The sequence below is a fragment of the Hesperophylax consimilis genome, chromosome 9, assembly GCF_061612785.1.
Source record: "Hesperophylax consimilis isolate HC1 chromosome 9, BYU_Hcon_1.0, whole genome shotgun sequence".
Lineage (NCBI taxonomy): Eukaryota > Metazoa > Arthropoda > Insecta > Trichoptera > Limnephilidae > Hesperophylax > Hesperophylax consimilis.
In genome coordinates, this window is record NC_142844.1 from 10988237 (window position 1) to 11003022 (window position 14786).

The following is a 14786-nucleotide window of genomic DNA, read 5'->3' on the forward strand; positions in this document are numbered from 1 at the left end:
TTTCGTTACAGAAAAAATTAATTAACATTCTCTGTCATTCATTTTTAAAACGACAAACATCACTCTGTCAATTTTTTTTTTTTTTAATATATTTAAATTCGAGTGCCTTTTTAATGTACTTATGAGTCCGTCCCTGTATTAATTTTCATTATACTATATAGTGCATATATGTAACTAACTAATTCCATAAGAAATAGCCGCGCAAAATCGCGCTTTTTTGAGCTAAGCCCTTTTGAAAGGCTCTTTGTCAAATATAGGAAATATTGAGTGTGCGATATTTTGTATTAAAATTGTTTTTATATTTGTTTCAGGTCTACCTACTACCTCGGGTACTAAAGTAGTGACTCGTCAATACATATTTGACCAACTACAGAGTCAAAATTTACCAACTTTAAATGAAAAACTTGACTATTATGAGAATTTTCTCCTTATGCGCTATGGGCACAACAAAGAGGCTAAAGAAGACTTTAAAAAAAGATTTTCTTATGTAAAATCACAAATTAAGCAACGATGGGTAAAGGCAAATAAACACCAAGATGTTTTCCTGAAAATAAACCAATCATGGTTAGAGGGAACATTCGAGATTCCCATTGAATCAGCCTCCTCGCAAGGTCGACCACCCAAGTCTTTTGGAGAACTAAGTGAGCGTAGTAAAAGAAGAAAAACGGAAGAAATAAGGGCCTCCGCAGGTGATGAAGTTATTGTTCACGCTCCTACATCTGTGTTGCAGACAACGGGACATAGGACCGCCTCGAAAGTGCTTAAAGATATTACGAACTCCCCAACACGGGCTAGTAAATATAGAAAAGCCTACAGTAGAGTTACCAACAACGATGAGGTACCTCAATTGACGCCTCTGCAAGCACTTAAGATGTTCGTTGAAGCTGATTTTACGAGACGACAGTATGAGATAGTAAGGGCAACAAATCCACAACATTTTCCTTGCTATGATCTTGTTTTGAAAGCAAAACAAGAGTGCTATCCGCCGAAAGAATCCCTAAGAATTACGGCTACTTGCGCGGAAAGTAATCTACAGTGCTTAATGGATCTAACCGTAACACGATTATCAAAATACCTAGAAGATGTGATAATCCGGCTTAACGAGCAAGAAAGGAAGTCGTTAATGATAATCTGCAAATGGGGTTGTGACGGTTCTCAGCAATCCAAATTTAAACAAATTTACGATAATGAGACTGATTCCGATGCCAACATTTTTATGAGTTCCTTTGTGCCTTTGCGCATTGTTTGTGGAAAAGAAGGCAGTAAAATTGTTTGGCAGAATCCAACTCCTTCTTCGTCAAGGTTTTGCCGTCCGATTCGATTCCGATTTGTAAAAGAAACAACGGACATAACTAAAGAAGAGATAAAATGTGTGCAGGAGTCCATTAAGCAACTGAACAAAACAGTTGTTACGTTGAATGAAGAGGAGTTTTCGTTTGGGCACCAACTCAAAATGACTATGATTGACGGAAAGGTGTGTAACGCAGCCACAGACACAAAGTCAACATCCCAGTGCTACATCTGTGGAGCTACTTCGAAAACCTTTAATGATCTATCGAAGAAAAATAGTGTAAACCCTCAAGCTTTGGAATTCGGCTTGTCAGTATTACACGCCCGGATCCGCATTTTCGAAAGCATTATACACCTTTCGTATAAACTGCCAGTAAAAAAATACAGGGAAAGAAAAACCGAAGAAGACAAGGCATTAGAAGCCCAAAAGAAGTTGGAAATTCAGGAGAGGTTTCGAAATGAAACCGGTTTGCTTATTGACATGCCAAAGGCCAACTTTGGCAACACCAATGATGGCAACACAAGCCGGAGGTTTTTTGAAAACCCCGAATTGGCTTCAGCCATCACAGGTATTAACTTTGAACTGATTTACAGATTCAAGGTTATTTTAGAAACTATTTCTAGTGGCCATAAAATTGATGCTGAAAAATATGATAAGTATGCGTACGACACAGCAAAATTGTACGTAGAACAGTATGGTTGGCACCGAATGACGCCAACTATGCACAAGATATTGGTACATGGAAGCCAAATCATAAAAAGTTCGGGGCTCCTTCCAATTGGACAGCTATCGGAAGAAGCTGCAGAAGCCCGGAACAAGCATTTCCGATCGTACCGGCTAAACTTTGCCAGAAAGTTTTCTAGGGAAGAATGTAACTTAGATGTATATTATAGGCTTTTGTTAAGTTCAGATCCCTTCATTAGTTGCTTGAGACGAATAAGAAAACCTTCACGTAACGCATTTCTACCTGAAACGGTTAAACTTTTATTACCCGGTGACCCAAACACAGAGTCAGTAGAGACATCTGGACCTGAAGATAACGATTTTTAATGTAATTTTATATTTAAAGAAAACTTGTTAAATTCTGTTTCCATTCATTTGTATTTTTTAGTGAATTTAGCTCTGTTATATATTACTGTTCTTTATAACCTGACAAATATATGTATGTTTTTATAAATATATACCTTTCCTTTATTTTAATTGAACTTAGAACTAAAATAACCCCAAAAATAATTTTGGCCGCCTAAATCATTGAAATCTATCTATGTGCGGCGTGTGGTTTCAGTAATATCCGCACAGCCAAGATGGTAGTTCATTTCACAGACACTACAGTACACTACACTAAAATGATTCTATACAAAGGAGTGCTACCTAATTTTATGGTCATTAAACTAATTGAAAGAATACAAAATACCGCAAGATGAATATTTGCTCATCCAGGTATAAACACACAAAGTACAATTAAAAATGCCGTGTTGCGCTAACTCCTTCTTTAGCCAACGTTTCGGACAACGTTCCAGTGTCCATCATCAGGGCAGATGTGATAAAGTATTTTTTTAATAATTGATTCGTTTTCACAGCCCTGCGAAATTTCTTTATGAAGTGCCAACTTCAAATAATCAGCCAGAGAAAAACCCATTATTTTCCACTCATTTTCGGCTTACTCCAAACTATGATTTATACCGATTTGAAAGACAATCGATATCGCCAATGAACAAATTATAATTATAATATTTGACGGCCGGCATAGTCCAGTGGCAACGCATTGGACTGCCATTCCGAAGGTCGCGGGTTCGAACCTGGCGTGCGCATATAAATTTTATTTGATTGATTTGTGTTATTTCACAATTAGTTAATTAAAATAATATATAGTATATTTGCGGCACGTTCCAGAGTAGAAGATACTACTAGTATCGCCCTGGTGTAAGACCACCATTCAGAATTGAAACGTTGCTCCAAATGGCTTTAGCCGTGTTTAGTGACTAGATCTGAATAGCCAGGTACTTCCCCACCTTCCTCTTTCCCTTCCCCACTTACCTTCAGCCTCACAACATCCCCCAATTGGGGATGCCATAGTCTCACTGGCTCCAGAAGGGAGCAGTTGGGTCTCTTGTGAGGTATTCACTATAAAAAAAAAAATTAAAAAAAACTATATCATCAACTTCCGACCAAAAGATAAATAATTTTATTTGTTTTATTATTCTACATAAACTCGCTAAACTGCCAAAGCAGTGTGTCAGCAGGTCAAAATTATAATTACGAAGCATAAATATAATGAGAAACCACAATATAGAAAACAGAAGAATTACACTACAAGTAACGACTACTATACGAATACATAAAATATACAGACAGCAAGATATAACAGAGTGAATATAGTCATAGGCATACACAAACTCAAAGGCGACAATATACTCAAACATACTCATTGCCAAGTTTATACATAAGATTACATGCATACAATAAATGGATACTAATGTTTCCATGGTGCTTAGAGACAATATCAATAAAAAAACTTGATAAATCGACCACTTTTTCAGCTATTCTTTGAGTTCAGTGATGCTGCGTGATTTTATTATTAAAAAAGGGAAATAACTTTTTTAGAAACTCCAATATTTTAAGGTAGTTAATATGTAAAAAAAAAATTGTATGTTAAAATAAATATTGTTCTATGAAAACATATTTTTGTATGGGAAAATAAACATTTAAATTTCGAAAAGTTTAGAAGTTTTTTATTTTTTTTACTTCTACCAGCATGTAGAATCACCTCGCGAAATAAGAACACTTTACCCCCGGACACCAAGCATAATAGATTCGATATTTGAAAATATTTGATTAATTCTACCCGAAGACAGATGAAGAGGTTGAATTTAATTTTGGCACAAAAAACACTACTTTTTCATGAGTGATTCGAAGTTAACAGCTGTTGCGTGTTATTAAACATTTCCGTGATTTCCTTACTAGGTGAATAGGTGAGTTACCCAACCTTTAATGGTGTTCCTTTTTGCAAAGCACCCAATTTGTTACTTTTTTAATCGGTGTTATTATATCAATTCCATCAGATGCATAAAATAAAACAGTTATAAAATCAAATCAAACAAAAAAAATCAATCCGATCATTGCAAGGCAGTTTGTCAATAATAGCGGAAAATCTCAAGCGATCGATAGAGTTCTGAAAGCTCCTGCAAAGTTTGTTGAAAACACGCCACATTTGTGAGACCGAAAGACTTACAAGAGCCCCACTAGAATAGTTTTCCCTTTATGACAGCTGGCTTCCAAAGTTTTCAGGTAGGTACTCCGGACTTACAAAGAAAATATGAGCAAAATCGAAACACTTTATTTTGTCACAGCCGTTCGATACTCTCAACTCTCAAGGTAATCCTAAGCCGGTTATTAATGATCCAAAGTTGGTCTGCTAGTTTAAGCTTGGTTTTCGGACTACATATTGGTCAATAACTGTGGACATTCAGATCACAATAGATGTAAAATTGGAGTTTTGACATCTAGATCATATTAGATATAAAAACATAAATTGGACATCCAGCTCACATTTTATATATAAAATCATAGTTTGGACATTCAGGAACACGTTAGATATAAAAAGCATAGTTTGACATCCAGATCACGTTGGACTTAAAATCATAGATTGGAATCCAGATCACACCGTACAGATAATCATAGTTTGACATCCAAATCACATTATATATAAAATCATAGTTTGGAAATGTCTAATTTGTTCTGAATGCAGAACACATTAGACATTAAAGCATAGTTTGATACCCAGATCATGTTGGACATAAAATCATAGATTAGACATCCAGATCACCCTGGACAGATAATCATAGTTTAACATCCAGATCACATTGGATATAATACCATTGTTTAGACATGCAGATCACATTGGAAAAAATCATAGTTTGGACATCCATATCACATTGGACACTTTAAAATGTTAGTTAATGAAATGCTAACACTTATCTCCGTTTCTTCAATTTAATTCCTTATTAACTATTAAAATCATTACTGAAAGGAAAAATAATATCTTATCTAACACATTATGTTTTTAACTTTATTTGAAGAAAACCTCAGCTCATGCACCGGAACTTTCAAAACTGATCTTTCAATTTTTCGATTACACTTTGATTAGACTTAAACAAACTTCACAAAGTCAATTTTAACTTTGATTACATTCACAGAAATATGAATATATAGACTAGAAATTAAAGATGAGGGGTAAAATCAACTGTTGAAGAACGAAGGGGGTAAAGCTGACTGTGATTCGTCAATAAATCAATCTGACAGTATATAGGCATCTCGCATTATAATATCACCATTTAGTTCTTAAAAGTAAAATCTGCTTTTGAATGAATAGACATTTTTACATGGGAGCCCAAATTACTCGCCACGTTATGAACAAATTTGCGAAGTCCAAATTTGGCAAAATAAATTTCTTCTATTTTCAGAGTCGAATATTTCGCTTACGTATTTAGTTAAGACACTTTTATAAATGTTCATAATTTACTTCCCAGCAACCAACCAGCTTTGTGTTTCGCGTCCAGACGTATCTCGGTGGGATAGTATAATATGTTTCTACAACTGATCCATATTATACGATGTGAATATGCTTAAAATAAAGTAAAATACTGCTTATATATTATGGAATGTAATACGACAATTGGGTTTATTCTTTTTTTCACATCTATTTTTACAAGTTTTTATACCACAAGATACCATTTTGCCGTGTTATTTCGTAAAATGAACCGATGATGCCTCGACCATAGTTCGCACAAGAATGATGACGTCACGTTTTCTAAATTCACTTGAGGCCATACGCGAGCACAGCCGGCTCCAATGGAACCGGTATGGGGAGTGGGGAATAATACGCTTTTAATCACTTAGGGCAGGTCTACTAATATTCATATGTCTATGATTACATTCTTATTTTTTCATTTCGTTCCCTTTATCTCGAACATAAGTTTCAAAATAGATACATAATTTATATAAAAAAAATTAAAAAAAATTTTGGAATTGTTAATTCCTTTTTTTATGTTTATAGCAAGCAAACAGAACAATTCCAGAAATTTAAATTTTCAATTTGTGAGGCGGGCTTAGGTTCCGCCACCCTGGCAACCATTTAATCGATAATAAACATATCTTCCATAGGTCACATCAAGTGATTCACTAAGTTTGGTGATTTAACAGGGGTGCCCGGGTTCATTGGGTGAGGTATGTTCAGAATGCGCCTGTCCACTAGCTGCGTGGTATGCCAGATCTGGAGAGGCTGGTTTGGGGACACCTTTTGACTTCTTCAACTGGTCTCTCCACCCATTGCCTTGCGCCGCAGTGGTAGATATATATACATATGTCCGTCACTCCTGGACACACTGATCTTTAGATTCCTACCCAACCCTCATACCTGATACCTTACCAGAACTTCCCCCCTTCGTTTCCTTAAAAAATCCATCTACGCAGCATCCGAAAAGATACCCTGACCTAGACCCTGAGCGAAATTATTTTCATCAGGGAATCCTGTGTTGGGTTGAATTAAAAAAAAAACTATAACAACAAAAAACTATGTAGAATGTTTTTTAGGGGTAGAATTTAATCTTACGTAAGCACTATATAACAATCACTACTTTATTTTATTTATTTTGGTATATATTTTTTATTTATTTAATGCCCAGAGGAATTTTACATGGTTGGTAGTATAATTTTAATTTGACAGATACTTTGAAAGATAAAAAAATAAGAATAAAATTACTTTTGATAAAAGCTATGCAACAAGTCATACAAACACAAGAAACAAAAACAGCAAATTATTTGTAGTTTTACCTGATGTGTTTAGGAGTATTGTTGAAATAAATGTTTTAAATGATCCACAAAACTTGCCAAGTTGGTATTGAATATGTCAACATCACCCAAGTAATGATTTCCCATGGTGTGAAGTCATTGTATCGGATTGTGGGCAATGTAGTTACGCTTATGTGTGCTGCTGTAGAATATTGTATTTTGTCGTGTTGTTACTGTGGGTGTATGTATGTTTATAAGTTGCAGGAGTCCACAACAGTCGAATTTAGATTTAAGTATTTTGAATAAGAACGTTAAATCGTTTATTTTACGTCTATCTTCTAATGTATGTATTTTAGAGTATTTAATAAGAAATTGTATTTTAAGTCTTCGACAGGGATATTTAATTTAAAATTTATAAAACGTAGAAATTTTTTTTTGTATTCGCTCAATGTTGTTAATGTGAATTTTGTAAGATGGAGACCAAACTACTGAGTTATATTCAATTAGACTTCTTATTAGAGATACGTATAATAGTTTAAGTGCTTGTAAAGAAGTTGTTCTTAATACAAAGCCTAGTGTTTTCATACCTTTGTTCACAATTTGATGGATATGATTGGTGACACTTAGTTTTTCGTCCAAAATAATTCCAAAATCTCTCATTTCCGTGACTCTTTCTAAAGCTATGTTATTGATGGAATATTCGAATAAAACAGGATTTTTGTTTCTGAAAAAAAAAAAAGTTTTGCATTTTACTACATTTAAAAATAAATTATTTTGAACGCACTAATCTTTAAACTTACTAATATTTGACTGTAGTATATGGCAATGATGTATTTGACGATTTAGTTCATTCCTCAGCTTTCTCTTATCGTCAACTGGCCCAATCGTTGGCCATAAATTTAACAATACAGATAATAAAAACAGAATTTTCTTGTTCGTTTAATCATAGTGCTTTTGTTTGTACATATCGTGATTGCTTTTTGCAAAACCTAAGAGTATATTAATGAACTTATCGCATTGCAAACGCATGTCTTCATGTATATATATTTTTTAATTTAACTATACACGTACACATTAACCCATATTATCCCAAGCATATCTAGACTTGTACGATTTTGATGAAAATTTGGTCTTAGCACCTTATAATGTACGTCATAAAAAATCAATTTAAAAAAAATAATTATTTCATTTATTTGCTGAGTTTTGGAACCGATCGATTAATCGATCAGTAGGAATATACCTACGTGGGTAGTATTCATAAGAATGTTACTTATTGTGGAATAAAAAACTATGTATATACCATACTTTATTATTTTTTATAAAAATTATATATTTTAAAACTGTTTGGAATTAATTAAGACATTGTGTATATCTATGAAATGTATTTTGAATGGAAAACGACAGAACATTTCTGATGTAAAGCGACATTGCACGTTGAACATTTCATAAAAAAATTTTATGACATAATCCACATCGTGTAGATTTAATTTGGTTGACAGTGTGATGGGCCTTTTCATCTAGCCTTATAGAGTCTGGAACCCGTTTTATAAAAGCCAGTAATGACCTAGGCACCAAGAGTTTCCCAACGGAGGTGTTAGAGGCTTCTTTCATTAGAAAATATGTTGTAACTATATACCTGGTAAATGATAATAGATCATGACAACTGTTGCCCTTTTTCGATGCTGGGGATATTTTATATAATTGAAAGGCATTGTTCACACACGCATTGAGAGGGAACATAAGTAGTTGCCAATACCATCTCTTCAGCCTAGTGGAAATTCGGTAGCACCCCACATTTTGATCTAGGCGATCTACGCCGCCCATATATTTATTATAATTTATAAAACACCTGGGTTGATCAACATCCTTTTTTTGTTTGTCACAAAAACGCTTGACCTTTCCTACAGGTTCTACACCACACTGCGTAGACGCAACCGTCACATTAACTCTAAAATTGTCTTTCCCTTTCTGAATGGCATTTTTTTCAGTTTCTGAACGCAACAGCTCAAATACCTCTTCATCAAAAAACAACTCGAAAAATTGTATTGGTGTTTCAACATCTTCAAGGAAACTGGGTATTGTGGTCACTTGTTCAGGCTTGTCCGGAATATCTATAGCCCTTCAACGTCTAGATACTGGAACACGTTTTTTTTTCTGCGGAGGTGGTTTTGCTGATGATGTACTAGGCGTAGGTTGAAGAGTGTGATCGTCCAAGAAACTGTCTTCCACGTCGATACAAGTTTCTGTAGCAACAGTGGCCCTAAGTTCATCTTCTGCTAATAGTTGTTGCCTCGACAAATTATTTATATGGGTAGATTCCTCGTCACCACCATCTTCGTCACTTTTATCATAATTATCTGGTGGAGTAATACAAATATCAGCCGATAAAATATTCGTGTCATCTACCAGATGTGAAATAATTTCATTTACTGACAAACTGTAACAAAAACAACAAAAATATCTAAATAAAACCTTCATATGAATGCATAACAACTCACTGGTATATCATCCTACTGATCGAAAAATCGATCACTTTATAAAATACCAATTTTTCTACCCACAATCAATTTTATAATAATTTCAATATGTTACAATATTGTGAAAAACATTATTCTAAGTATAAAACCACAAACATAAATAGAATTATATTATAATATACCAAAACTACTTACGTTTTACGACAAGACATATTTTTTAAGAAAAATTGCCTTACAAACAGTTTAAATTGGAATAATAAACGCGGGAATTGTGAAACGTAAAAAATACTGCTTGACAACTAATAGTTTCAGGTGTACCAATATAAAAAAATTAACAACGAATGTGTTCACAATTTCACATAAAAAAATAAAGTATCAACCGATCAAATAATCGATCACTAGGAAGATATGGGTTAACAACTAAAATTAACGTCGGTATTTAAAATATGCAATTGATTTTATGTTAGTCTTTAAAAAAATTTACTTGAAGAGAGCTTCATTTGCACTTTCACGACAAACTTTAACTATTCGCTCGATAAGCTGTATTTGCATGCCTGCATAATATGCCATCAAGCTTCTGCAAACGTAAAAGCTTATTTTAGACCAATGCCATGACTAAGAGCAATTAAATGTGTAATTTTGTTATAAAATTAACATGCATGCTAAAACAGGTGGTTAATTTCTTGGCAACAATACAAATGTACGCGTGTATGAATCAGCTCATTCACTGGTCAAATAGCGAACCACAAACATTAATATTATTGCACTAGCAGTAGAAACATGGCAACGTAATATCCTGTAGATAAAGATAGCTCTAATCAGCTGTGACTAATTTGGCGGAAGTGACGTAAACCCCTACCATAAACCACCCCTAACACACGCGAGGGTTGCGTCACGTGATCAGGGGATGATTTATGTATCGCGGAGATTCATTTTTATCTCGTCATGTTCAGCGATCGTGTTTTTTTTCAAAATATTAAACCAGATCCCCGTGGAAATGAGACCTCTTGTTTTTCGATACCTTTTTGAAGGCCACTCTAAAGCGACGAGGCCTACATTATTATTTTATTATGATATCAATCAAGTCAATTTGACACATTTTTTTGACAAATTTCTTCTCGTTTTAAAAATGGGAATCGATGGTTAAATTCAATAATGTATTTTTATGTCGTAATCTGATACTTGTTGATATATTGTTTTAGATGTTTTATCGGATTATATGATAGTCTGAGTAAAAAATTGATCTGCCTAATGTTATCGTTAATACTGTCTCTTTGAAGTATTGTGGAAAAGTTAAGTGATACAGGCATGATAGTCTAGTTTGAAGTATCAAGAAGTAGGTCTTCACTCAGCCTTGATATTTACTATGTTCGGCTTATCATAATATTAATGCATGTCAAGAAATATTATTTGAAATCATATCTACCTTGGCATTTTTTTTTAATACGTCCTCGCTCGAATGGATACAGAAGATTCATTCAGGTATCAGCTACCTTGGGATGATATATCTCAAAAAATAATGCACGATCTTTTCAATGATTGTGCATTGAAGGCCTCAGCACCGGCAAGCCACCCAGTGAGGCCAAAATTACTGCAAAACTTGAAATGTAAAAAAATATTGTACCAAAAAAAAAATGATTAGATTAAAATGAACGATTGGAGAACTAATACATAACTTAGTGATTATCAACTACACAATAACATAAAACAATGAACAATACGAGGGTAAAATTTATCGAAGTTACTCGTTAAAATCTGGTCACCATGCAACTGAAGCCATTTTAATTTTTTTTTTATCTATTATTCATTAACGCCCTATTGGGCTTTTACAAAGAAATTTACACTTTATTTCAGTGTTTAAGTATAACAGGATACATTGATATATATATATATATAGTATTTAACTACCGTAGAAAGCATGTACTATGTGGCTTGACATTATATAAAAGAAACAAAAACATTTTGTTTTTAAACCACTTTATTGAGTTATATAGGTCGACCGGTGTCGGTTGCACTTAACTCAATAAAATGGATTAAACAAAGTAAATTTTATTTATTTATATATATTACTGTATGTAGTACATATAGCATACAAATATAATATATTTAAAAAAATCACACATATACTAATCCTATGATTACCATCGAATCCATATAATTTCAATATACCTGATATTGAAAATAAAGCAAAGTTTCAAATATAAAAGTAAGTATGTACATACGCATATTCATGTTTGTTGCAAACCAGTTTTATGTCATAAACGTATGTCACAATATTCTAAATGGCGGTCTCTAGGGTGTTACTGAAAATACAGTTTTTTTTTCATTCTTGATTAAAATAAAGATACATTTTTCAAAACCATTTTTGAAGGAGCCAACACGTTTCCTAACTCCAGTCTGAAAACAAAAGTTTTAAAATAATCTCGATATCAGGCTGAGATATTTATGATGCCCTAACATTATATAGTTTAACCGTTTAGCAGGTGGTCCTGAGAAAGCCAAGGGCCAATAATTTCTACTACCTGATTTTCCACTCCGTTAAATCTGCCCTTCCGACGTCCTCTTTATAGCCACTAGGATATAATCGAACTCATACTTTTTCTAACAAAAAATACTTACTGAAAATCTCCGATTCCTTCATCTGTATTTCCATATTTTGTTCTTTGTTTTTGGATACCGTTTTTCGTGTTATGTATTTTCTTCACAAATTCTTACGAATTTTTATATAAATATTATTCCTTTTCGTAAAACATTGTTTTCAAAGAAAACTTTTTGAATGCTTCGGTTATTCAACCTTTTATTTTCTGAAATTATTTTTTTTAGACAATATCTTTACACAAGGAATTTTCGAAAGCGACTTTTTAAGTAAACATCTACTATGGATTTAAATTATTTCTTGTTGAAGGCTTTCAAAGGGTTTGTTGATTTCAACTTCTTTCTGCTCAATTAACATTTGGAAAAGCTTAGATTGTTTGGCAACCAAGAAACACACATAACCGTTTGCAAACAATAGAAAAATTCCTTATTGTTATTAGTCAATTAGTAAAACTTTTAGATAATCTTCTCTAGGCCTGTGCAACTAACCACTTAAATCATGTGCGTATGGAGGGTACCCTATATTAGCAGCTACTGCACGTTCCATCGACACCGGTTTCGCTCCAAAAAACAGATTTATTTCCTGTCAGAATTTTTTTTAAAGCCAAACTCAATCTTCATTTTTTTCAACACAGTGCGCGATCCCATTCACGTAATAAATCTGATATTATATTTAGTCATTCAGTGGTTTTTAGAACATAAATATCACAACCGTGATGTAAACCCTCAAGTTCGAAGACATAAACACGTTTGGAGGAAAAACGTGACAGCGTAAAACCGGGAATAAGGAGATGCTGTATTTTATTCATAGATTGAAAGTCTAAGATTTTGTTTGAAAAAACAAAGTGTGATTGTAAAATCGATGATCGATAAACGCGGTATGGTGAAAAGTTCTTGGCCTTATTATAGTTTGTGTATTAAATTTTTGGTAGGAATATTGAACTACCTAGGAGGGTGTGCAACAATTTGACGAGCAAAACTGCTGTCCAAAATACTTTCATTTTTATTTTGTCTTCGTGTAATAAGCGATGCATCTAACTGCACAGTCATTATTTGTCAACCATATCTTGAATTTGAAACATCTTAAAATTTATATATATAAATTTTGTGCAAATAACAGTTCAGAAAACATATTGTTTCAAACCATCAAAAACTTAGCTGGTTTGTTGTTTTTTCGTATGTAAATAAGCCAAATATTATTAATATTACAAAGGATATAGCCGAGCTGACGTCAACTTTGTACGACTGTTGAATCTAGAATACTTCAGATTTGATGTAATGTGGATGCGCGTCAGTCTTGCCTAAACTAGCCGAATTTTATGTTACAAAGACCCAATTATGTCTGATTACGTCTAAAATAGTCTTCCCAATATGCTTGGTGTAACTGACCAAAACTCAGGTACGGTGGTTCCATTGAAGTCACAGTCAAGTTAGCCTCACAGAAGCTGGGCGTATTGGAAAGGGCCCGTAGATACTTTACTAGTACATAACTGCTGAACCTGTATTAATTGCAAGTGCGCCCCACTGTCGACTTCCACCTCTGGTCTAGAGCCCGAAAATACCTGAAAAAACCCCATTACTGTGCGTAAACGGGCGGTCCGTCTAATAGATTCCCCTCTATTTACAAACTGTTTGCAATCGTTAGAACACACGCATTAGGTAGGTATGCTGTCCCCGTTCTACCGGTATTGAAATGGAAGATGCTCCTAGGAACTAGCGTCATTAATCCCCTCGGCATCGGTGCATAGTCGGGAAAAACGCCAAACGCATACCCAACATATACATGGATAACATTTTTCACATGAGAACGGGTCGCTTCTACGACTTATTCTTGATTTTTAACACCTTAGCTGTGAAACGATTTTTCCGGCTTCAGTGGTTCCTCCCTCTTACAACCCCTTAGATCCATGTTCACTCCTTTCCTCTCCCAAAAAGACCCTCCGCACAGCATTCCTAGAAACGACAAAGGCCCTAGGGGAAAACGTTTTACTCAAGATCTTCTACCTCTTTCTCTATAATTTCAATATGAAAGAAGAAATCAACGCCAACTCTTCGCTTAATGAAAACTACAAACCCATTTTTCATTTTAAAGCGGTGTAAGTGCTAGATTTTTTAAATGTTTTCCATTTGAAGTTTGCGACTGTAAATATATTAGCACAGTGGTCATTCTACAAAATGGCTGTTTCCCTTCCCCGGCCACGATGCGCCAGCCGCCCTCTCATACGAAATGCAAATCCTCCGCCGAGCGCTGATATAAACGAATAATGAATAAATTTTCACGTAAATATTAACACGAATATTTCACAATAAAAGGAACAAAAAGATTTGGCGCTATCACTGCAAACGTTAGTATAGTTCAACCGGCTGTATGTTTGGTATGAATCATCGTAAAAATATTCATAAATACATTCGGTGGTTTTTTAAAAGAGTGAGTAATGTCTGCGTTCAATACCTCGAAGATACGAGTATGAACAATTTTTGTTTGAGCGGTTTTGCAATGGCAAGTTGGTCATTAAAAACAAATTGGCTAGATCTGTCATATTTTTACACGGATTTTGAGACTTTTTTTATTCATCGACATTATTTGTTGGTCGAAGCTTATTTATTATAATTTTAAAATTATTTTGTCGGTA

At 34.1% G+C, this 14786-nt stretch overlaps 2 protein-coding genes across 4 annotated transcripts in view; both read left to right on the forward strand.

Moving 5' to 3' along the window:
- The window catches only part of LOC149420902 (uncharacterized), a 192437-nt gene that overhangs the window by 18324 nt on the left and 159327 nt on the right, over window positions 1-14786 (forward strand). The window lies entirely within an intron of this gene.
- Window positions 1-14786, forward strand: part of LOC149420903 (uncharacterized) — a 29086-nt gene that overhangs the window by 301 nt on the left and 13999 nt on the right. The window contains exon 2 of the mRNA XM_089635108.1: window positions 312-2243. Coding sequence (XP_089491234.1) covers window positions 312-2243 — 1932 coding nt within the window. The remainder of the gene's footprint in view (window positions 1-311; window positions 2244-14786) is intronic.